The following is a 26,501-nucleotide window of genomic DNA, read 5'->3' as shown; positions in this document are numbered from 1 at the left end:
TTCTTTGATTTGTCATTTACTAATATAATCTACCCTTCTGTATGTTGTGTTTTAGGTTTGTTGACAGTTTCCTTTGTTCTGCAGAACATTTTTTTTTTATGGAACTCCCAAAATGCATTTTTGCTTTTGATTCCCTGGTCATTATACATATGCCTTGCAAGAAATTGCTGTGGCTAAGTTCCAAAACGTTGTTCTCTCTCTTCTCCTCCTAGAGATTTTGGTGGATTGTTCTCTCATATTTAGATCTTTTAACCATTTTGACTTTATCTTTTTGCCTGGTATAAGATAATGGTCTACTTTAATTCTACATGTGTCATTCAATTCTACCCATGCCAATTATTTTTTAGACTGTTTTATTTTCCCAGGGGACATTCTTTCCTATTTTATAGATTATAGACCATATGTTTGATGGTCCACTTCTGGGTTCTATATTCTGATGTATTGAACTGTGTGTATGTTCTTTTGCCAGTACCACACCATCTTAATGATCACAGCTTTGCTGTACAGCTTGAAACCAGCTTTGGTTTTCTTTCTCAACCTTACTCTGGCTATTGGAGTTCTTTTCAGATTTTATAGATATCTTAGGATTGTTTGTTCCATCACTGGGAAGAAAGCTCGTGGTATTTTGATAGGAATTGCATTCAGTGTCTATATTGCCCTGAGTAGCATAGACATTTTCACAATGTTTATTCTTCTGATCCTTGAGCATAGAATGTTTCTCCATCTGTTTGTGTCTTCATTCATTTCTTTCATACGTGTTCTCTAGATTTAAAGTACAGATCTTTACCTCATTGGTTAGGTCTATTCCTAGTTATCTTATGGTTGGAGCCAATGTAAATGAGTTTAAAATACCCTAATTTCTTTGTTATCAGTATCATTGTTAGTGTGTAGAAATGCAGCTGCCTTCTAGCCTTGGTTTGTCTCCTGCCATGTCCCTAAGTTGCTACATCCTTTCTAGAAATTTCAGGTGATATCTCTTGTGGGTTATATAAAAATATCATGTACTCTGCAAAGAGGGAGAGATTGAATTAATCTTTTCCATTTCGAATGCCTTTTAGTTTGTTGTCTGATTGTTGATGCTAGGAATTCTATTTCTTTTGTGAGCAGAATCGGTGAGGGCCTGCATCCGTGCTGTCTTCCTGAGTTTAGGGACAAGGTCTTTGAATCCCCATTGAGTATGAGATTCACTGTGAACTTTCCATAGATGGCCTTTAAGATATTGAAGTATGTTCCCTCTATCCTCTACTTTGAAGAGTTTTAATCAGGAATGCCTGCTGTAATTTTTCCTATGAGTTCTCTGCATCTAGTTAGAGGACCACATACATCTTGCCTTTTCTAATATTTTATAAAGATTTTATTTATTTATTCATAAGTGACAGAATGAGAGCAAGAGAGAGAGAGAGAGACAGACACAGAGACAGAGAAAGTGTTAGAGACATAAGCAGAGAGTGAACAGGCTCCATGCAAGGAGCCTGACGTGGGACTTGATCCTGTGACTCCAGGTCACGTCCTTGGCAGAACGCAGGAACTAAATCTCTGAGCCACCCAGGCATCCCTCTTTGTCTTTTCTATTATTTTTTGACTATTATCTACAAATACTTATTGTAACACTTGAATAGAACTACAGGAAACCCTTGGCATTTATAGAAAATATTAATTCATTGTTAGGTTACAAAAATTTATACATAGCAAAATGTAATGTCCTTTACATAGAAAATATTAGACTACTTAAACAAAACTTTCAGAAATTCCTGGTAATAGCTACAATAATTAGAAAATTAAAATTAGGCTTGAGACACTGCCTCTTCTAGAAAACTGGACTCTAACAGCACCTCCACTGCTAGAAAAAATATTTAAGTCTGTCATGCAACAGGAAAACAAAACAAGCTATTTTGGAACAACTGTTCTACACAGAAGAGAACTTCTCCCAATTAAAAAAAGGTGAAGATCCAAATAGGCATTTTTAGGCATTAACAAGAACAAAAAAAATCCAAATGAAATATTATACTTGATGTTCAATTTAAATAGCATCTTGATAAAGGTATACTTCCTTTCATTTTAATACATTTCTGCACATGTATATGGTTTAAAATCCAGGAAACTGTGAAACTGCAAGTTAATTGTTAACATGAATATGCATTATTAACCCTATATTATGCAGCCCCTTTTAAAAAGCACTGATGCACCCAACAGCTATATGTAACATTTCATAAAGAACAACACAGTTTACCATCACTAATACCCAATACTTATAATCACTTAATGTGCTGGAACACAATGATTTAGAAGGCAAGTTTCTTTTGAAAATGGCTTAAACACAAGCAGGTGTTTTTTGCTGAACATTGAACTTGTATTATTCCAGGAAAGTTTTCAATTTAAAAATGAATTAAACACCAATAAAAAATAAATTAAAAATAAATAAATACCTATTCTAATTTAAATTACTTAAGTATTCAAGTCTATAAAAGTAGGAGGAGGTCTGTGGTCCATTTGTAAATGAGGTTTTTAGATAGTTGGTATGAAACTGTAAACTTGCTATTCAGACCACATAAAAATGGTTTAGAATGGTGGTCATTTTAATAAGGTAACACTTCTTAATTAAGAAAAACATTTGTGGAACAAAAGTCTATGAATTATTTTGGGTCTTCTGTTGTATAATAAGTTCTTAGAAATCTGAATCAAATACTTATTAAGGCAGAGCTGACATTTATTTCCCAGGATGAAGAATGACAACTGGGGCATTTTATTCAAGGAAATCTATTATGAATTTTTTTGGAAAGCTTGTCAATGAGTCAGAATCCAGCGTCTTCAATGGTAGGTATAGTATATTTATACTATATTCTTTTAGCATTATTGAAAAATAAATTTCTGATTGGATCAGGAGACTAATGTGTCCTGGAATTAAAGAATAGAGAAGTCAGTTAATTTTTTTAAAAAGCCAATAAGGGAAGGGAGAAGAAATGTGTGGGAAATATCAGAAAGGGAGACAGAACGTAAAGACTGCTAACTCTGGGAAACGAACTAGGGGTGGTAGAAGGGGAGGAGGGCGGGGGGTGGGAGTGAATGGGTGACGGGCACTGGGTGTTATTCTGTATGTTAGTAAATTGAACACCAATAAAAAAAAATAAATTAATAAAAAAATTTTTTTTAAAAAGCCAATTGTTAAGAATCACATGACCTTGAGCCAAAGTTTAATAAATGTCAGCTTTCAGAAATGGAACCCTCACCCCCATTCCATTTTATTCCTTAGATAGATCAATTTACTTGAGGACGGATGGCATATGTGAATTGATGGTCAAATTCCTTGATGCTGGCACATCCTTAGTCCCTCTCAAGGAGTATGCCATATTCTCAGCACTCCTCTTGGTAGGATCGCTCTACCAATAAACGTGAATATGCCACAAATTTCAGAAAGATTAACAATCATTTTGTCAAAGTGTTGCCTTTTAAAATGGCGAACATGAAACCTCCAATATCTGCTTTATAGAAAAAGATTTACCTACAGGAATGTTTTCCTAGAAATACATCCCCGCAGCTTGAGACAGACAGTGAAGTGTTTTTACTTCTACATATGTTTCTTTGGTGGGGTACACATATGTACTGCAGAGCAGCTGTCTGATGACTACTCAGAGCTGCAAACTCGTCAGCCGTAACACTCTGGCAAACATTTATGTGTAAGAATTGAGTTGTTCTTTTCACCTAGACTGGATATCTTTCAGTTCCTGTTCTTCCTTTGCTTTGATATCCTGGTAAGCCTGCATTTTGCTTGCATCCTTTAAGTAAGCCCAGTCAGAAGATAGTATCATGAGGAAGTGGATCTGGAAAAGAAGGGTGAGCATGATTGGTAGTGAGCATGTCAGAAGGCAAAGCAAGCTGCTAGGCAGATTAGTCCGTCTTTACTGTCAAAAGGTAGAGAGGGTTATTCTGTATTAATACTCATTCTGCTGTCAGAGCCATCAGATACTGGAAGCATGCTCTACTAGTATGCTTAAGAGGTAAAAGGCTGAAAAAAATTAGTATACAGACATAATGAACTGAAAAAAATGGCCAAAGTTATTGTTAAGAAAAAGAAAAAATGAAATAGGAGAGGATGTTTTTTGTTTGTTCGGGCTTTTTTTGTTTTTGTTTTTTATCATTTTGGGAGGAATTTTAACTAACACAGACTTTCAGAAACACATTGTGTGTTTCTTTTAAAATCAGTGTGGTGCAAAGATCTTTACTCTCTGTGGATAAAAATCAATTCCCTAAAGGCCTAGAAGTGTATAATACTTATTTTGAGTAACGAATATAAACCATGTATTTAACATGGCAAAATTACCTGAATGTCAAGACTACAATTTTAAGACCTCTAAGCAAAGCATGCAGTCAGTGTTAACACATTTTCAGTAGTGAAACTCCAAATTTTGTTCTCTAACTGCCATTAGTGCATTTCAGAAAGTGTACAAATCCTTCTTCTTTAGAGTTGATATGACCAACACTTCTTTCCCGCTTATTTTCCTCATCTTTCCTGCAAAATCTACATCTCCAGTGCCTCATATTTCCCTTTCAACATATCTGAGACTTCCAGATCCAGGCACAATTTCTGTTTCCCTTAAAACCTGACGTGCAGTTGGAGACCTGGCTCTGAGGAATCAGGGACTCTGCGCCAAAACACAACAACACGAGGTTACTGATGGTGTGGCTCTGAAAGTAGGGACTGTGTTGTTCCGAGAGAACACATGCTCCACATTCAGATCCTGGTCTCATAGAAAACAACTGGATGCTCTTTATTTTTCTTCACATTGTACTCTAGCTAGTGGCCTACTTGGAAGGGCATCTATTTGGTAGTGAGCCATGTAGTCCGAAAATAATGTTTAGTCAAATTTAAGATATGTTTGCCTTTTTTCCCAGAGTCGAAGAAAACAAAATCCAGATGAAAACATCTCTCTGCCATCTTCTCTCCAGCACTGGTATTGGTTATAAAGCAAGCAAAAGTAACAGACAATCAATGACAGATGAATGGATAAAGAAGATGTGGTCTCTGTACACAATGGAATATTACTCAGCCATTAGAAATGACAAATAACCACCTTTTGCTTTGACATGGATGGACCAGGAGGGTATTATGCTGTGTGAAATAAGTCAATCGGAAAAGGACAAACATTATATGGTCTCATTCATTTGGGGAATATAAAAATAGTGAAAGGGAATAAAAGGAAAAGGAGAGAAAATGAGTGGGAAATATCACTGAATGTGATAAAATATGAGAGACCCTTAACAAAATGAGCAAGGGGTAGTGGAAGGGGACGTGGGCAGGGGGTGGGGTTGACTGGGTGACAGGCACTGAGGGAGGCACTTGGTAGGATGAGCACTGACTATATGTTGGAAAATTGAACTTCAATTAAAAAATAAATCAAAAAAATTTTAAAAAGTAACGGGCAAGGCAGGTGTTACCATGTTTTAGCACTACATTTAGAGATACGCTCAAAGTTCAAGAAAGTTATTTTTCAATAGATCCTCAGCAATGTCATTACATAACTGAATCATTTTCACAACATGGAAATAGCCAGATCTCATCATTTTGTAATTCATGCCCCACATGGTCATTGCTATAACAGCATTGGGAGGGAGGAGTTAAGATTCTGGATCAGGGTCCTTGAGGTTCTCTCATAACTGGAACATGATAGGTAGTTATGCAATCATTCTGATTCCTGATGAAATCAGAGGTCTGGGAGAACAAAAACTGCAAGTCGACATGTAGAAAATCGACCATCTTTTGGACATAGGGGGTGTGGATGTTGTCATAACATATAGCTGTGGCAATGATGACAGGAGGGAGGCTGATCCAGAATATTCTGCAGAGTAGTATGAGCAGCAGAGAGGAAAATCTGAATCTTTTGATGTCCGCTTCCATGGGGATGTGCTGCCTTGAAAGTGCACAGGTGGGAAAGAGGGAGGAATCCCAGGATACTAATGGGTCTCACGAACCCCAGGGTTGTAGGAAGAATGTGTGGCACAAACGTGATGCACAGCAACTAAGGACAGGAGCATGATGGTGGCTGAGGACAGTGAGTTCAGGTGTGGGTTTCCTGCTCTATTTTGTCATAACCTGGGATGTCTGAGGTCCAGGTGCAGGCAGATGTGGTATCTGGAGAGAACCCACGTCCTAGCCCGTCCTTTCCCTGTCACCTCATATGGGGCCCAGAGGCTGGGAGCTTTCCTAGTCCTAGTGTATAAGGTCCCTGGTCCCATCAGAAGGCTGCACCTCCTGATCTAAGTGCTACCCTAAGGCCTGACCTCATCCTCCCATCACATGGACATTAGGTTACAAAACAGGGATGTAAAGGTCACACAGAGTGAGTTGATATCAGCATCTGAAGGATCCATGAGTTATTCCCTGCAGGTGGAAAGTCCTCCTCCACCTTTGTTCTCTCAGTTTTCATAATAGTTTAATTTGTCATCACATGGTATCTTTGAGTGTCACCTGCTGGCACCTGTGATCACCAGTCCTCCCTCTTCTCCTCCTGCCCCACCCATGGGAAATCCAGAAGGAACTATTGAATTCCCTCCTTTGATGCAGGTGGGACACTGACTCCACACAAGCCCCTCCTGGAGGGGGACCGCGTCCCTACCACTGCCCCACAACCCACACCATGAGCCAGTGTCCTTCCAAAATCCAAGCATTTATGACATGCTGAGAGGCCTGCCCTGCTCTCAACAGACACGATGATGAAGGTGATAAAGGTTGGTACTCTCGTGTCTGTGTGTGTTTGGGGGCTCTTCAGACTACACATCCTCACAATGTACTTCTTGGGGTCCCTTGCTTTCCCAGATTCACACTGATATTGATTCTGTGAGAGTGGTTCAAGACTGAAGTCACACCTACACTCCGTCTTCTCTCCATTTGATTTTCAAGCCCTTTGTAGTGACATCTTTGCATATTAGAAACGAGGAATATGGGATCCCTGGGTGGCGCAGCGGTTTGGCGCCTGCCTTTGGCCCGGGGCGCGATCCTGGAGACCCGGGATCGAGTCCCACGTCGGGCTCCCGGTGCATGGAGCCTGCTTCTCCCTCTGCCTGTGTCTCTGCCTCATTCTCTCTCTCTCTCTGTGACTATCATAAATAAATAAAAATTAAAAAAAAAGAAACGAGGAATACCCACCCTTTGCAACAACATGGATGGAACTGGAGGGTATTATGCTGAGTGAAGTAAGCCAATGGGAAAATGACAAACATATGGTCGCATTTATTCAGGGAATGTAAAAAATCGAGAAAGGGAATAAAGAAGAAAGGAAGGAAAATGAGTGGGAAATGTCAGGGAAGCAGACAGAACATGAGAGAATCCTTACTCTGGGAAATGAACAAGGGGTAGTGGAAGGGGAGGTCGGCGGAGGGTTGGGGTGACTGGGTGACACGCAGTGAGGGCGGCACTTGGCCAGATAAGCACTGGGTGTTATGGTATATTATGGCAAATTGAAATCCAATAAAAATATACGAAATAAAATAAAATCATTGCACCGTGAGCTGGGTGGTTGTTTCATATTCCATGTACACAGCTGGGACTCTTATAAAGGAGAAGTTGTGGTAAACGGAGATATGGGTAATAAACTGGTTTTTATGGACAGTACTAAGAAATTTTAAGCAGATTTGTCCTTGAGCATATAAGAAGAGTTGTTGACTAAAACCAACCAACTTTCCAAATCAGAAACTGAATAAGGAATAAGCAAAACAAGAGCCACTGCCATTTTTGGAATATTTCTCTTTCTATGACAACAAAGTTTGTAAGTTAGAGACTGAATATGTAAGCACAGAATCCTGTGCCCAGAGAGACTCTCTTGGGGAAACTGCTCCTTGGAGAGGAAGCCCAGACCCTGACAGGAAATCTGCCCAGAGCCTCCATCTGCACCTGCTCCTGGGCCTTCAAGACAGAAGTGTTGAGTAGTGTGCACCCCGTGGTCATCCCGATCCCCTTCTACAGGGAGGTTTGTGTCTGGGCTCACACTTAGGTCACCTCACTGTGTCCTTCGCACAGTAATACACGGCCGTCTTGGCATTGTCTCTGGAGATGGTGAATCGGCCCTTCACAGCGTCTGCGTAGTATGTGCTACTTCCGTCACTGCTAATCCGTGCGACCCACTTCAGCCCCTCCCTGGAGCCTGGCAGACCCATTCCATATAGTAGCTACTGAAGGTGAATCCAGAGGCCACACAGGAGAGTCTCAGGGATCCCCCAGGCTTCACCAGGTCTCCCCCAGATTCCACCAGCTGCACCTCACCCTGGACACCTGCAGACACAAGACATCCTGGTCAGGAAACTCCCACATCCTGTTTCTCTCACCTCAACTCACAGACTGAATGTCCGTTGTTCTCCATGAATTACCTTAAAATAACGACAAGGAAAACCCAGCAGAGCACAGACTCCATGGTCGTTTGTCTGTGTTGTGTCCTGAGCACTGAATGGGGTCACCTGGGGATCCTGGGGCTGGAGCTCCTCCAGCTTCAGGGTCGGGGCTTAGCTTGTTTAATCAGTGGAGGGAGGTCCCTATTTGCATGTCCCTGTCTACATAGTCACCTACCAACTTAGATTCAATTCTTAATAAGTTACATACAGGGATCCCTGGGTAGCGCAGCAGTTTGGCACCTGCCTTTGGCCCAGGGAGCGATCCTGGAGACCCGAGATCGAATCCCATATCGGGTTCCCGGTGCATGGAGCCTGCTTCTCCCTCGGCCTATGTCTCTGCCTCTCTCTCTCTCTCTCTCTCTCTCTCTCTCTCTGTGACTATCATAAATAAATAAAAATTTTTTTAAAAATTTAAAAAAATAAGTTATATACAAAGATTGCTTCACAACCCCAGATCAGTTTCTTTTGGTTTCACAGTGGGTTTATGATGTTCTAATCCATCAATGTATTAATCTTTGCATTTCTGTTCCTTTTTAAAGGTCTTTCTTTAGTATAGGTCATTTTTAAACAGTATTTTCTCTGCTTAATGAAGTTTAATCATAAATATTTATTTTTGGTACCAGTATAAAGGTGATTGTTTTGTAAATTTGATACAGAAAATGTGTTGTTAGTGTGTAAGATTTAACTTTATTGTCTATGTTGATTTTATTTCCTGAATTTTGTTTGAGCTCATTAGTTACTTGTAATTGTTTTTTGAAATAATTTTCCTCATTGACTATGTATATGCAAATTATTTAACTTCCTGTTGACTGATTTTAATATCTTTTATTTTATTATTGCCTAATTTCAAGGGTAATCTTAGATTTAGGTGCATAAATATTTTCCTTGTTATTTGTCAGATTCATTACTCTAATATTTTTTCTGATATATAGCAGAACTAGGAGAGCAAATGAATTTCTTTTTGCATGTGGATCAGCTCCCTAGTATATGGTGTGGTGCGGGACCTCACAAAGGACAGGAAGTCTGTTCACAACTTCTGCCTAATTCTGATTGGAGATATATATCTTTGGTGTGTGTTGAGATTGATAAGTTCATTTTAGATTTGGATTCGAGTCTTTAATCTGATAAGACAATTCCAAATATCTTCTCGCATTCTCTAGGTGGCCTTTTAGTTACTTTGAGTGATTCCTTTCCTGTGAAAATGCTCTTTCCTTGATGAAGTCGCCATAGTTCATTTTCCTTTGTTTTCCCTTGCTTCTGGAGGCACGTCTAGAAGTGGTTGCAGCTGAGGTAGAAAATGTGCTGCCTGTGTTATCCTGAGGATTCTGATGGTTTCCTGACTCACATTTAGGTTTTTCGTGAACTTTGAGTTCATTTTTGTGAATGACGTAAAACAAGTGTCCACTTTCTTTCTTCTGCATGTGGCTCTCCAATATTGCCAACGGCATTTATTGAAGATATTTTCTTTTTATTCATTGGATATTCTTTCCTGCTTGGTCAAGATTTTTTGACCATACTATTCTGGGTCCATTTCTGGGTTCTTAAAGTTTTCTATTTGTCTATAAGTCTGTATTTTTTAGAGCGCCATACTGTTCTGGTGATCACAACGTCATAATTTATCTTGCAACCAGAATCAGGATGTCTCCAGCCTTGCTTTACTTTTTCAGGATTGCTTTGGTTAGTGGAGGTCTTTGTGGTTCCCTAAAGGTTTTTAGATCGTTTGCTCAAGCTCTGCGACAAATGCTGGTGATATTTTATAAACCTGGCTTTGAAAGGATAACTTGCTCTTGGTAGCATAGTTATTTTTTCAATATTTATTCTTCTAATATGAGAATATATATTTTCTATCTACTTGTGTCTTCCATACTGTCTTTCATAAGTGTTCTGTAATATTTAGACTGTACATCCATCCCTCTTTGGTTAGGATTTTCCCTCATTATCTGATGATTTCTGGTGCAATTATAAATTGCATCCAGTCCTTGTTTTTCTTTAAACTATTTCATTTGCACTATATAGAAAAGCCATTGACTTCCTTGTATTCATTTTACATGCTCCGATCTTGTTGAACTCTGGTGTCAGTTCTAGAAATTTTTTCAAAGGAATCTTTGGGATTTGAACTTAAAATAACTTACCTGTGAAGAGTGAAAGTTTGATTTTTTTCTTTGCTCAGTTGGAGGAAATTTCCTTCTGTTTGCTGTCTGATTGACAAGGTTACGCCTTCTACCACAATTGTGAAGAACAGTGGTGATGGAGGGTATCCTTGTCCTGTTCCTGATCTTAAGAGAAAAGCTCTCAACTTTTCCCTATTGAGGAAGACATTCTCCATGTGTCTTCTGTACAAAAAGATAAAAGATTTTATCTTTTTGTACTGTGTAAGAGAATGGTCTAGTTTCATTCTTCTGCACGTGGCTGTCCAATTTTCCCAGCACCATTTATGGAAGACACTGTCCTTTTTCCACTGGAGAGTCTTACCAGCTTTGTCAGATAAGAGTTGACCATGGAGTTTAAAGCCCATTTCTGGGTCTTCTATTCTGTTCCATTGATCTATGTGTCTGTTTTTGTGCCAGTAACGCACTGTATTCAGGATCACAGATTTGTAGTGCCACATGAAATCCGACATTGTGATGCCCTGGCTCTGGCATTCTTTTTCAGTATTCCCCTGGGTTTTTGGAGTCTTTTCTGATTCCACACAAATCTTAAGATGATTTGTTCCACCTGTCTGAAAAAAGTCCATGGTATTTGATAGGAATTTCATTGACTGCGTAAATTGCCCTGGGTAACATTGACATTTTCACAATACTAAATCTTCTAATCCATGAGCATGGAATATTTTTCCATCTCTTTGTGTCTTCCTCCCTGGTGCACAGGGAGTGCTGTTATGATTCAGGAAAATGTTCAGTTGATGAGTATGGAGGTATTTGTAATTGATTTATAGTCCAGGTCAGGGAAATTTAAGTTCAAGAAGTGAAAGTAGTAGAGTTGTTTAATAAAGTATGCAGATGCTAGAGTTGATTTCCCAAGTTTCTAAGATAGAGAATGAATACTTTAACACAAAATCCTATGTCCAGAGAGACTCCGTGGGGAAAACTACTCCTTGGAGAGGAAGCCCAGACCCTGAAAGGAAATCTGCTGATAACCTCAATATGCACCTGCTCCTGAGCCTTCAAGACAGAAGTGTTGAGTAGTGTGCACCCCCTGGTAGTCCCGATCCCCTTCTACAGGGAGGTTTGTGTCTGGGCTTACACTGAGGTCCCATCACTCTGTCCCTTGCACAGTAATATAGGGCCGTATCATCAGCTCTCAGGCTGTTCATCTGCAGATACAGAGTGTTCTTGGAATTGTCTCTGGAGATGGTGAATCTGCCCTTCACAGCGTCTGGGTAGCTTGTGCTACTTCCATCACTCCTAATTCTTGCAACCCACTGCAGCCCCTTCCCTGGAGCCTGCAGACCCAGTGCATGTAGTAGCTACTGAAGGTGAATCCAGAGGCCACACAGGATAGTCTCAGGGAACCCCCAGGCTTCACCAGCTCTCCCCCAGACTCCACAAGCTGCACTTCACCCTGGACACCTGCAGACACAAGGCATCCTGGTCATAAAATTATCCCACATCTTCTGTTTCTCTCATTCACCTCCACTCACATACTAAAGGTCTCTTATTCTTCATGAATTACCTTTTTTTCATTTATTTATAATAGTCACACAGAGAGAGAGAGAGAGAGAGAGAGGCCGAGACATAGGCAGAGGGAGAAGCAGGCTCCATGCCCCGGGAGGCTGACGTGGGATTCGATCCCGGGTCTCCAGGATCGCGCCCTGGGCCAAAGGCAGGCGCTAAACCGCTGCGCCACCCAGGGATCCCCAAATTACCTTTTAAAATAGTGATGAGGAAACCCAGGATAGCACGGACTCCATGGTGAGTGTCTGTGTTCCGTCCTGATCACTGAATATGGTCACCTGGGGATACTGGGGCTTGGGCTACTCTCCCAGCTCAAGGTCGGGGCTGGGGTGCTTAATAAATGGAGGGAGGGCCATATTTGCATGTCCTCTGACTATATCTTCAGCTCTTTTTTTTAAAGATTTTATTTATTTATTCATGAGAGACACAGAGAGAAAGAGAGGCAGACACAGGCAGAGGGAGAAGCAGGCCCCATGCAGGGAGCCCGACGCGGGACTCGATCCCTGGTCTCCAGGATCACGCCCTGGGCTGAAGGCGGCGCTAAACCACTGAGCCACCAGGGCTGCCCTATATCTTCAGCTCTTGACTACAATTCGATTCTAATGAGTTTATAGCAAGGATTGCATTACCTTTGCAGATCACTTTGTGATGATGGCACTCAGGAAATATCAAGTTCTCATCTGTGAGAGGTGTAATCTTTTCATTTCTGTTTGTTTTCTTAAAAGTCTTTCATCAAAATAGGCCATTTTTAGTATGGTATTTTATCCTTTATTCAAATATATTTCTAAATTTTATTTAGAAATAATTTTTTTATTTTATTTCTAAATTTTTATTTTTGATGCAAGTTAACGTGATATTTTTGTTAATTTTATATATAGATAGTTTTTGTTAGTGTGTGGAATCATAGCTGTATTTATTTTATATCCTGAATTTTCCCTGAAATCCTTAACTGATTCTTAGAATTTGTAAAGTTTGTAGACATTGCCCCTAGCAGATCATGTCATATGGAAATGAATAATATTTCTTCCTCTCTACTGATTAATTTTTTATTGCCTACTTTCCCTGGGTAGGTATTCACCTTGTTGGAGAAGAAAAAATTCTCTGTTTTTCTTCTGATTCCATTGCCTCATCTAATAGCTCAGTAGACATAAGACATAACTAAGGGGAGATGCATTTCATTTTCCATGTGCATGAGCTATGTAAAATATGACACCCAGACAATGACTACAGAAGGCAGCACTTCTGTCCTTAGACAATACGATGTTGCATTTGTGGATATTTAAGGCCAGGGTTTGGGTTTGGGTCAGTGAATGAATGAGCAGATGACAAAGGTTGTTTGCAGAGCCATCTGAGCCCTGTTCCATACCATGATTTGGAGGATGGTTTTCCTCTATTGAAATGGAGAAAGGGTGAATCCCACCAAATATTTATTTGACTGGCTGAGGGAGCTTAAAAAGTTCTTTACACAACAGATGCAGTCTGAAAATGCAGAGTATCAGCGTTGGATTCATATGTCACTAGTATCTTTGCCTCTGCCTACAAAAGTTAAGAATGTCTGTTTCAAATCTGTGAAGAAAGTCTATGATGTTTTGATAAGAATTGCATTGACTGCATAGAATGTTCTGGGTAGCATATATTTTTAAAATATTCCTGTTTAAAAATTATTTCATAACTTTCTTTTTTAAAATTTTTATTTATTTATGATAGTCACACAGAGAGAGAGAGAGAGAGGCAGAGACACAGGCAGAGGGAGAAGCAGGGTCCATGCACCAGGAGCCCGACATGGGATTCGATCCCAGGTCTCCAGGATCCCGCCCTGGGCCAAAGGCAGGCGCCAAACCGCTGCGCCACCCAGGGATCCCCATAACTTTCTTATTCATGAGAGACACCTAGAGTGATGCAGAGACATAGTCAGAGGGAGAAGCGGGATCCTTCTCACAGGAAGCCCATTGTGGGATCCATACAAGGACCTTGAGTTTGACGAGAGCGAAAGGCAGACACTCAATCACTGAGCAACCCAGGTGTCCCAACAAAAGTTATTCTTCTAATACATAAACATGCAATGGTTTTCTGTCTCATTGTGTCTCCCTCAGTTTACTTCTAAAATCGCTGTATAAGTAGAAAAATGTTGAAAAAATCAAAGTACCACAGGAGGGGGGCATCACAATGTTGGTGGTCAAGCTGTATTACTTAGTCGTTATCATCAATACAACCTGGTACCTGCACAAAACAACACATAGATGAATCGAACAGAGTAGAGAAGCCAGAAATGGACAATCAACTCTATGATCAACTAAACCTCCAGAATCAAGAGTGAATGTGCAATGGAAAACACACAGGCTCATCAATAAATTGTGTAGAACGCTCGCCAAAGTAACTGAAGAAGACACAAAGAAAGGGAAAATATTCCATGTCCATAAAATGGAAGAATAAATATTTTTAAGATGCCTCTGCTACCCAGAGCAGTCTACACATTCAAAGTAATCCTAATTCATATACCATGTTCCCCCGTGTAGTTAATACGCCATGTGATATTGCGTGTACAATATAGTAATGACACTTCCATCCATCCCCCATGGCTCCTTAGGACCAGTGTTCTCCCTTATCCGGATCTGCTATGTCACTCGGGCCCTCCCATGCCCCCTTTACTAACCAACAGTATGTTTCCATATTGATGAAACTGGTTTGTCTCAATAAATTTTTCCTCTTGGCTAATTTGTGTTTTTTAATTGAATTTTGCATATGAGTGAGTCATACGGTATTTGTCTTGCTGTGACTTAGTTAACATTACACGCACTAGTTCCATACTCTGCTGCAAATTGCAAGGATTCATTCTTTTTTGTGTATGTCCCGCATCTCTGCATCCTTTCATCAGTAATGGACAGTTGGAATGCTTCCCTTATTTGCCTATAGCACAAAAAGCTCCTATAAATATAGGGATGCAAATTTCTCTTTGAATTAATGTTTTATTTTGGGGGGTAAATACACTGTACCACAACTATTTGATCATACAGTAGTTCTATTTTTAACTGTAGTAGGAATATCTATACTGTTTTCACAGTGTCTACACCAATGTCACTCCCACCAGCAGTGTAAGAGGAACCTTATAGCTTTTAGAATCTCTTCACAGTGTTTATGTCATGGAAGAAGTTTTCAGAGCATGATGCTAAGACCCTAAGAGGAGACGACTGTTCAACTGACCTCCTACCCTGGATTAAGAAATCCCTAGATCTTGTGTTCTCTGGTGAGTGTGAGGGTCCTCTGATGGTCCAAGTGCACCTGTTGGATCCCAGGATCCCAGCAGACCTTCACGGACCTGTTTTCCTCCCTTCTCCTGTATCCACAATCAACATAGAGAACTTTGCAGCATGAGCACCATGGAGCCTCCTGTTCAGAGAATGTCTCCCCTTACTTATTTCCCATCTTTGTCTCCTCACTCTGCTCCTGGCCTACAAATATCCAGCTACCCTTACTATATTCAGAGGTGTCCAGGAATCTTGTGTCAAGTATTCCTTAGCACATTTAAGAGACAGAAGCTGTTTTTCTTTGATAAAAGTGAGAAGAAAATGAAAGACGCTTTCTGGACTCACAAATGATACTGAAACAGGCAGATAAAGTGCTCTGACTCAAATATGTACCAACTTCAAGGAAAAAGAAGGGTTGAACCAGATTTAAAAAAAAAAAAACAGCGCAGTAGTTGGAGTCTGAGATTCAGAACATTCTCAAGCCTTGATCCTAATGGAATGTTACCCAAATGGATGTTCATTGCTTAGTGTTGGCGATGCCTTCTGAACTTATATTTTACCTTCTCTGGAACAAGAATGTCAGCACCTGTATTTTTATGTATGTGTGGAATTGTGTTCATAAGGAGGTAAATGTGTTTTATTTTATTTTTTTATTTATTTTTTGTTTGCTTTTGCATTTTGTTTGGTGTTTCCAGGTTTTTATAAGATTTGACGTATTTATTCATGATAGACACACACAGAGAGGAGACAGAGACACAGGCAGAGGGAGAAGTAGGCTCCAAGCAGGGAGCCCATGTGGGACTCGATCTGGGGACTCCAGGATCACCCTGTGCTAAAGGCGACGCTAAACCACTGGGCCGCCAGGGCAGCTCTGTTTCCAGTTTGTGTGTGTGTGTGTATTTTTTTAAGATTTTATTTATTTATGATAGTCACAGAGAGAGAGAGAGACAGAGACACAGGCAGAGGGAGAAGCAGGCTCCATGCACCGGGAGCCTGACGTGGGATTCGATCCTGGGTCTCCAGGATCGCGCCCTGGGCCAAAGGCAGGCGCCAAACCGCTGCGCCACCCAGGGATCCCTGTGTGTGTGTGTGTGTGTGTGTGTGTGTGTGTTAGATTCATAGATCTATCACCTCCTAGAAAAGGATTTACACCAAAAGAAGGTAGCCAAATATCACGATACACGAGTTAGATGATTAAATTTGGGGCGATATAAATTATTATATGTAGGTAAAATTTGGCCTTGGGTCATTGCTGTTATGGGTTGTCATTTAGGGTGATGCCAATGTGTGTCACTGTGAATGCCATGTGAGAATAAGGTGAACATTTGCATGTCTGAGTATGGGCTGTATTTATCTAGGTCATTGTTGAATCTTTGGTTGATAACTTTGTGGCCCAACGGATTGTCATGGTTGATAATTTCAGAGATCTTGATATTACCACCATGATGGCGAGTTTCGATCTGGACATTGGAGGATTGAATGACATTCACCTTCTGTCCATCTCATGTATCCAGATGCAGGGGACTTAGGACTCAACATCCATGAGTGGCTTCACTCTGTGAATTAGGCAGGGAAACCTCATAACCAGGTGAAGCCACTTTCCTCTATAAACTCCACCTCTCTTTCTGGTTCTGTGTGTCTAACTGAACTCAGATACGTGTACATGGATGGATGGAAAACTCCATGAGTCAGAGAGAGACTTTGCCATATAAACAAAAAAAAGGTCCCTAAATTTGTCATTGTGCCTGAGTCTGGTGTGCACCTGGTTCTCTGCAGGCCTGATGGGATGATGCAGGACACTTTTCAGTAGAGAGAGGGAGCCATCCCTACAAACATGGCTCTGGGATGTCTGCCAGAACCCATGACCATCCTCAGTGTGAATGTGATTAGACCCAGGGGCATCCACAAAGTGTCTCTTCCCAGCAATCATTAGGTCCCTGACATTTTTGTTAAGCCATCAAGCCTCTGAGTTGTTTCCCTCCAAGTGTTTCATTGCCATAGGTTCTATTGGATGGGAAATGTAGCCTCTCTCAGTAAGTTCAGGGGACCTGCTTATCCTGGAAGGACTAATTCCTGGGATCTTGTCCCTGGTATAAACCTCTGATCTGTGTTCTGATAGTGAAAGTGAATATCCTCTTCCATTGAAGATAAAATTTGATATGGTATCCACACTTGTTCCCCACCATTCTCAGTGTGAATCACTAATGAGATTGTCATTGGTCTGATAATTCTCCCAAGGAGCCAGTGCTGGGATGCATCGGTGGTGTCAGGGGGTGAAGACCAGGGTACACTCCTGGTAAACAGGCATCCCCAAGCTCAGTATTGTTTCCAACAGAGGAAAGGGAGGTGAATGGGAATGCCAGCTGACACTTGTCCATGACTCCTGCAGATCCAGCAGCAGCCCGTGTGAACCAGTCTGGTCCAGGATTTCAGTATGACCCCACGCAGGCAGCTTGTGGGAGACCATGCCTGAATCGGCTGCCCGTGAGGTGTGGGCACAGATGATCTAGGATGGGCAGCTTTGGATCGATGTCTAGCCCATGGGACACCACACTGATAGTCCCTATAGTTTAGTTAACCAATGTCCTTTATCTGTTATTAATAAAATTATAAAATGCAAAAAGAGAGACTTATTTAATTAGATTCCTTTGGCTACGTCCTTTGAGGCAAAATTTCTCTTTATTCCTGAATTTTGAATGATCATAAAATTATTCTGGAACCTTAAAAAAGACTTTTATAAATATACGGTAGATTTTCTGTCAGTTAAACCACTTTATATTTATTTTAGAAATAGTACACAGAGTGAATCTTAAAATTCTTGAGGTGTAAAGCACAGTACTGTTAGGCATATGCACTGGAAATTTTCACCCTGAAGCACCTACAACAGAACCTCATTGATTCCACAACACCTGATATGTGGGTCAGCCCTTCCAGGCTCAGAGGCTCAGGAACCAACCAGAGTCCTACCGCTGGTCGCATATCATCTGGGCCTTTGCAAGAGCTCCCATGGTTATTGATATACTTGAGTTGAGTAGAGATATAGATAATATGTTAATGTTTACAAGGTATATCCTCTTCATCCCTCATGTAGGAAGCAAATAACATCAGGACAATTAGGCAGGAGTTAAAGCACAAGCATATCCCAAAGCAAAAATTTAAGAATAAGCCATCTACTCCCAAGTCATAAAACATTCTGAAGGGCAAGATGGCAGAAGAGTAGGGTCTCTAAGTCACCTGTCCCCACCAAATTACCTAGATCACTTTCAAATCATCCTGAACACCTACAAATTCGGCCTGAGATTTAAAGAGAAAACAGCTGGAATTGTACAGTGAGAAGAGTTCACGCTTCTACCAAGGTCAGAAGATGGAAAAAAATAAATAAAACAGCATCCAAAGGGGAGGGGCCCCAGCAAGGAGCCGGGCTAAAGTAGCCTTAATAATCTACATTTTTTAAAAAGGATTTTATTTATTTATTCATCACACACACACACACACACACACACACAAACACAAACACAGAGGCAGAGACACAGCAGAGGGAGAAGCAGGCTCCATGCAAGTAACCTGAAGTGGGACTCTATACCGGGTGTCCAGGATCACACCCTGGGCTGAAGGCGGTGCTAATCTGCTGAGCTACCCTGGCTGCAGAATAATCTAATTTTATCCTACTTTTCACTACACCAATTGTTAGATTATAAAGTCCGGAATTTCCATTTTTTATAGATTATTAAATTTCATTTTCACATAAGTGGTAATTAGTGAATCCCTGAATACTATCACCTTTGTTTAATAGAAAAAAACTGCCTGAATTATGCATGAAACATAGGACAATGAATAAAATTTCCAGTTTTATTTAGTGCTTTTTTAAAATTTTTATTTGAATTGCAGTAGACACTCCTGTGTGTGTGCACGTGTGTGGTAATTAAGTATTATTCAGTTATACACATGTGTATATTTGTGTAATCAGCACCACAACTAAGCCATAGAACTGTTCTATAGAAAGTATCCCTCATGCAATCCTTTTATAGTCAGTCACCACAATACCACTGACTTCCCTAACTCTTGGAAACCACTAATCTTTATAACATTTTCATGTCAAAAATGTTATAAAATTGGAATCATACACAATGTACCTTAGGGATTGTCTTTTTTTCACTCAGCATAATTCCCTCTAGGTTCATCCAAGTTGTGTGTATCAATAATTTGTTTCTTTTCATAGCTGAGTTGTATCCCATGGTGTAGATGTAAACTGTTGGTTTAACCATTCATTGGCTGAAGGATATCTGGGCTGATTCCAAGTTTTAGCTGTTATAACTAAAGCTTCTATGAACATTCAAAAAAATGAATTGCAGTAGAGGTCACATCCAATGTAACACCCATTTCATGTATCCAACATGCTGATTGAACACTTTCATACATCACCCAGTGTTCATCAGGACAAGTGCACTCCCTAAGCCCCATCTGACAGGTCACCCATCCTCAACACTCCTCCCACCTGGTAACTATCAGTTTTATCTCTGTATTGAAGGGACTATTTCCTGATATCTGCATCAATCTCTTTGCTCATTTGTTCTGTTTCTTAAATTCAAACTATGACTGGAAGTATACAGTATTTTCTTTTTCTCACTGGCATGTCAATTAGCATTATGCATACTACCTCCATCCTCATTCTTGTAAATTGTTAGATTTAATTCCACTGCATTGATTAGTAAAATCCCTATGTATCTAGTTCTATCTATCTATCTCTCATGTTCTTTATCCATTCATCAGTTGACAGATACTGGGATTGTTTCCATAGTTTGGCTAATGTAGATAATGCTGCTGTAAACATCGAGGTGCGTGTATCCCTTTGAATCAGCACTTTTGTAATCTTAGTGCAAATACCCAGTAGGGCAGTTGCTGGATCACAGGGGAGGTCTACATTTACCTATTTGAGGCACCACCATATGGTTTCTCTGAGCGGCTGCACCCCTGCCCACCCACATCTCCTGACCAGAGAATTCTGCAGGGCCCCAGTTCTAGTGGAGGTGGTTTCATGGCTCATTTAATGAGCTGAGCAGAGCACACCCAGTTAAAACTCATCGCATTCTTCCCAAGGACCACACACTGCCCACTTCAGGCAGAGAGAGCGTGTGTAGATACCAGACCTGAAGGAAAGAGGCACCAAAACAGTACAGGACAGTGCACGCAGCACACACCACAGATACTCTCTGAAGACCCAGACCCAGGACCCTCTGTGACCTCTTCTTCATAAAACTGTTATAGTTGTAGCGGGATCTATAACTGGCATTTGTACACACAGAGGAAGATAAAGACTTAGAGAAAATTCCAAGATTAAGGAATTCAATTCCAGTTTGCTGCCTGGAGCCAGCTCAATTTGGTTTTCTCATGTCAGTCCCTTAGACCCTGCCAAATGAGACAAGACTTCTTTTCTGCCTCCAGATCCTACAGTTTCCATCCTTGAATGGCTTGTTTGCATCACAGAGACTTCCAGCAGCCCATCCCATCCAAAATGGAGTTACATAGACTGTACGGAGACATATAACTCATGACAATTATATTCCTGCATTTCTTGTCCTTGGGGAGGTTGCCTGAGCTCATGCCTGAAGCCCATGTCACATGGTGATAAGTGCTTTCTCTCTTTGTCACTCATCAGTGAGGTGATTTTCATGGAACACAAAACTCAACCGTTTCTACTGCAATATTAATAACAATTGTATGACATATACCCAGACAGATGGCCTCACATGGAGCCAAAGGGCAGGAAGCATTCCCAGTCCTGGTGTATAAGGGCCCTGATCCCATAATGAGGCTGCACCTCCTGACCTAAGTGGTCCCCTGAGGCCCCACCTCCTCCTCCCATCACATCAACATTAGGTTCCAACATGTGGCTGTCAGAGGACTCACACAGTGAGCTGATATCAGCACCTGAAGGATCCATGAGTTATTCCCTGCAGGTGGAAGGTCCTCCTCCACTTTTGTTCTCTCAGTTTTCATAATTGTATAGTGGAATTTTTCATCACACTGTATTTTTGAGTATTACCTGCTGTCTCCTTGATCTCCAATCTTCCCTGTTCTCCTCCTGCCCCACCCATGGGAAATCCAGCAAGCGCCCTTGAGTTCTGTCTCCAGACACTGGTGGGAAACTGACTCCATATAATCCCCTCCTGGATCAGGACCTCATCATCACCACTTTCCCTCAACACACACCCTGAGCCAGTGTCTATCCCTGGCTCCATCCAAACATATCTGACTTGCTGAGAGGCCTCCCTGCTTTTAACAGAAACAATGATGAAGCTGAAAACGTTTTCATACTCTTGTGTGTGTGTGCGTGCATGTGTGTGTGTGTGTGTGTGTGTGTGTGTGTGTGTTGATGCTCAGACTCCACATTCACAGAACATCCTGGTGTGAATCCTGCTTCCTTCCCAGGCTGTCACTAACATGGATGCTGTGTGTTTGGATCAAGTTATTGACCCCATTAGGTGTCTGTCTTCTTTTGCTTTAGATATTTGATGCATTTGCAGCCTCATGTCCAACATGGAGTTTATGCTGCTTGTATCAAATTTCTCCTTGAGCTGGGTGGTCTTGTGATGCGCAATGATTGCAGGTGCAGATCGGGGAAATGCTTAGGTAATGTACGTGGAAATATTTGCAAGTACCTGGTATTTAGGGAAAATAGTAAGCAACTGTAAGAATCTCTGTCTTGGCAATATCACAGAAGTGACGTTGTGTTCTTGACAATGTATCATATCAGGGGATACATGATATATTTTTTCTCTCAGGATATTCTTGATAAAGGTAATGTTTGTTGGGTATTTCCACTGTAGATTTGCTATTATTCCCTTTGTAACTAATAGCTATATTTGGAGAGATGCTCTAAGATTACATGAATATTCTGGTTCACCCAATTATTTTATTTTATTATTTTATTTTATTTTACTTTATTTTATTTTATATATGCATATATTTTTGTTAGTTATGATTATTTTTTCAAAATAATAAATTTATTTTTTATTGGTGTTCAATTTGCCAACATACAGAACAACACCCAGTGCTCATCCCATCAAGTGCCCCCTCAGTGCCTGTTACCCATTCACCCCCACCCCTCTCCATCCCCCCTTTCCACCATGCCTTGTTCGTTTCCTGGAGCTAGGAGTCTCTCATGTTCTGTCTCCATCTCTGATATTTCCCACTCATTTTCTCCCCTTTCCCCTTTATTCCATTTCAGTATTTTTTATATCCCCCAAATGAATGAGACCATATAATGTTTGTCCTTCTCCAATTGACTTATTTCACTCAGCATAATACCCTCCAGTTCCATCCACGTCGAAGCAAATGGTTGGTATTTGTCACTTTTTAAAAATTTTCTTTAAAAACTTATTTATTTATTTATGATAGAGAGAGGCAGAGACACAGGAGGAGAGAAAAGCAGACTCCATGCGAGGAGACCGACGTGGGACTCATCCCGGGAATCCAGGATCGTGCCCTGGGCCAAAGATAGGCACCAAACAGCTGAGCCACCCAAGGATCCCCATATTTGTCGTTTCTAATGGCTGAGTAATATTCCCTTGTATACATATACCATATCTTCCTTATCCATTCATCTTTTGATGGACACCGAAGCTCCTTACACTTTTTGGCTGTGATATCACCAAGAAATACAAAACCTTAATCTAATTGTCCAAAAGGGTCACATAAACCCAAAGTGAGAGCCATTCTTCAGAACAACTGACAAGTACTCATCAAATTTTCAAGGCCATGAAGGACAAAGAAAGACTTAAATAGCTGCCATAGGTTAGCAGAAACAAAGAAAACAGCAACTAAATGCAGTTTGGGATCCTAGTTTGGATTCTGGGGCAAGAAAATTAACTATTTGGAAAACTGGTGAAATTTCAATAAGGGCTATAGATTACTCAATATTATAGTACCAGTGCAAATCATACAACTGTATAAAAAATTTTATTATAGCTGACAAATTAATACAATGTCACCAGTCTGCTAAATTGTATAGTTATACACTGTCCTAGCTTTTTTATTCCAAATAAATAGAGCATGAATTACTCCTTCTTATGAAACCAGTTGCATAAGCCTATGTTTTCTATAATCATTACATTTACCTATCCTCCAAATTATCTTTTCTATTATACTATCTCATCAAATTCACATATTTATTGATTGCCATAGTGTGCAGTGTACTCAAGATATAAATTAATATATCTTATATATGTCTTATATACAATGTATAAGTATAACGTATATATCTTATATATATATATCTTATATTACAACGTTATTACCTGCATAAACAAATCTAGAAAAATAGTTTATGTAATTTATGTTTTACATGCCTACTATAACCTATTATCATGTAAACTAAAATTACTGTGAAATCTAATGTGAAATGGTGCAGCCACTCTGGAAAACTGTGTGCACGTTCCTCAAAGAGTTAAAAATAGACCTGCCCTATGACTCACCAATTGCACTGTTGGGGATTTACCCCAAAGATGCAGATGCAAAGAAACGTTGGGATGCCTGCACCCCGATGTTTCTAGCAGCAATGTCCACAATAGCCAAACTGTGGAAAGAACCTCGGTGTCCATCGAAATAAATGGATAAAGGAGATGTGGTTTATGTATGCAATGGAATATTACTCAGCTAATAGAAATGACAAATACCCACCATTTTCTTTGATGTGGATGGAACTGGAGGGTATTATGCTGAGTGAAATGAGTCAATCGGAGAAGCACAAACATTATATGTTCTCATTCATGTGGGGAATATAAATAATAGTGAAAGGGAATAGAAGGGAAGGGAGAAGAAATGGGTAGGAAATATCAGAAAGGGAGACAGAACATAAAGACTCCTAACTCTTGGAAACGAACTAGGGGTGGTGGTAGGGGAGGAGGCAGGGGGGTGAGATGAATGGGTGATGGGCACTGAGGGGGGCACTTGATGGGATGAGCACTGGGTGTTATTCTGTATGTTGGCAAATAAATAAAATAAAATTACTGTAAAATCTATTGATAGAAAAAGAATTACTGTCTTTTGTGCATGGCATAATAGCTGTTTTCATATAAAAAATGAATGTGTCTAAATCAGAGACTGAATAGGTATGCACATATCATCTGCCTAGATATCTAGTTATCCCTAGATAACTCCCTGGGGAAAACAGCTCCTTGGAGAGGAATCCCAGACCCTGACAGGAAACCTGCCCAGAACCTCCATCTGCACCTGCTCCTGGGCCTTCAAGACACAAGTGGTGAGGAGGGTGCACCCCCTGGTGGTCCTGATCCCCTTAACAGAGAGGTTTCTGTCTGGGCTCACACTGAGGTTGACTCACTGTGTCCTTCGCACAGTAATACACGGCTGTGTCCTCAGCTCTCAGGCTGTTCATCTGCAGATACAGCGTGTTCTTGGCATTGTCTCTGGAGATGGTGAATCGGCCCTTCACAGTGTCTGCGGAGCCTGTGCTACTTCCACTACTGCTAATAACTGCTACCCACTTCAGCCCCTTCCCTGGAGCCTGGCGGACCCAGCTCTTGGCATGGCTACTGAAGGTGAATCCGGAGGCCACACAAGAGAGTCTCAGGGATCCCCCAGGCTTCACCAGGTCTCCCCCAGACTCCACCAGCTGCACCTCACCCTGGACACCTGCAGACACAAGACATCCTGGTTAGGAAACTGTCCCACATCCCCTGTTTCTCTCACTCATCTACACTCACAGACTCAAGGTCTCTTATTCTTCATGAATTACCTTTTAAAATAGCGACAAGGAAAACCCAGCCAAGGAAAGATTCCATGTTTAGTCGTCTGTTCTCCACCCTGATCCCTAAGCAGGGTCACTTGTGGATCCTGGGGTTGGGACTCCTCTCCTAGTATCAGAGTCGGGATGGGCTGGTTTTATCAGTGAAGTGAGGGCCCTATTTGCATATCCTTTGAATATATAATCAATCCAGATCTAGATTTGATTCTTTACAAGTTATTAACAAGGATTTCTTTACATCCGTAGGCCACTGTGTGTAAGTCTTCTGACATTATGAAGTGTTCACACTTATGAAAAAATGCATTTGCATTTTTTGGACTCTTTAAAAATCTCTCATCAATGTTCTTTTAGTGGACAGTATTTTACCTCTTTCAGAATACTTAATCCTACCTATTACATTCTTAACACCGGTGCCAATGTAATAAGGTTTTATTAATTACCTTTCATGTACTTTATTGTTACGGATGTTTGTGTGGCTCAGCAGTTGAGTTCTGGCTTCTGTGCTGGGAGTGATCCTAGAGTCCAGAGATACAGTCCCACATTGGGCTCCCTGCATGGAGCCTGCTTCTCTCTCTTCCTGTGTCTCTGCCTCTCTCTGTTTGTGTGTCTTTCATGAATAATTCAATAAAATATTTAAAATATAAGTAAATAGTTGTTACTGTGTAGAAACCTAGATTTACTTTGTTTGTTGATTTTGTATTCTATTGATTTCCTGAAGTTGTTCATTACCTTAGGGTTTGGTTTTGTTTTTGTTTTGTTTTTTTGTTTTTTGTTTTATTTTTTATGATTTATTTATTCATTCATTCAGCGAGAGCGAGAGAGAGGCAGAGACACAGGCAAAGGGAGAAGCAGGCTCCATGCAGGAAGCCCGATGTGGGACTCGATGCCGGGTCTCCAGGATCACACCCCAGGCTGCAGGCAGCGCTAAACCACTGTGCCACCAGGGCTACCCAGGGTTTGGTTTTGAAGCTTGGCAGTTTGACCCTGCAACAGATTGTGTCATATGGATACAAGTAAATTTCTCTGTATCTATTGATTTAAATATCTTTTATTCTTTGTTTCATAAACTTCCTGGTTTGGAATTCCAGTCGTTACCACAGTACGGGCTTCCTTCCCTGATTCCTGGTTATTTGTCTGGACTAATTACTCTGTAGACTTATGAGAGACCTAAGTGAAGATGTATTTTATGTTGCATGTGAATGAGTTCCCTGAAACACAACAGACAGACAATGAACAAACTAGGCAGTCCTTCTTCTTCTTACCCAACAAGACGTTGATTTGTGGAGATATAAGGCCAGGATACTGGATTTGGGTCAGTGAATTGGTGAGGAACTTATAAGGCTTGTTTTCACAGCCTTCTGGGCTCTACAGACGTTTCTGGTGCTGAGGATGGTTCACCCCTCCTGGTTCAGGGAAGGGAATTTTCCCATGGGAGATTTA

General features: G+C 40.7%; 1 gene segment (V, D, J or C); it reads right to left on the bottom strand.

Annotated features, from left to right (window-relative positions):
• Positions 1-3,695: 3,695 nt before the first annotated feature.
• Positions 3,696-25,157, bottom strand: LOC140639537 (immunoglobulin heavy variable 3-23-like). The segment is given in 4 exon segments: positions 3,696-3,818; positions 7,996-8,160; positions 24,639-24,949; positions 25,053-25,157. Coding segments are annotated over 4 exon segments (645 nt in total).
• Positions 25,158-26,501: the final 1,344 nt, after the last annotated feature.

This window comes from Canis lupus, chromosome 9 (assembly GCF_048164855.1).
Source record: "Canis lupus baileyi chromosome 9, mCanLup2.hap1, whole genome shotgun sequence".
Classification (NCBI taxonomy): domain Eukaryota; kingdom Metazoa; phylum Chordata; class Mammalia; order Carnivora; family Canidae; genus Canis; species Canis lupus.
This window is presented reverse-complemented; position numbering and strand designations above follow the sequence as displayed.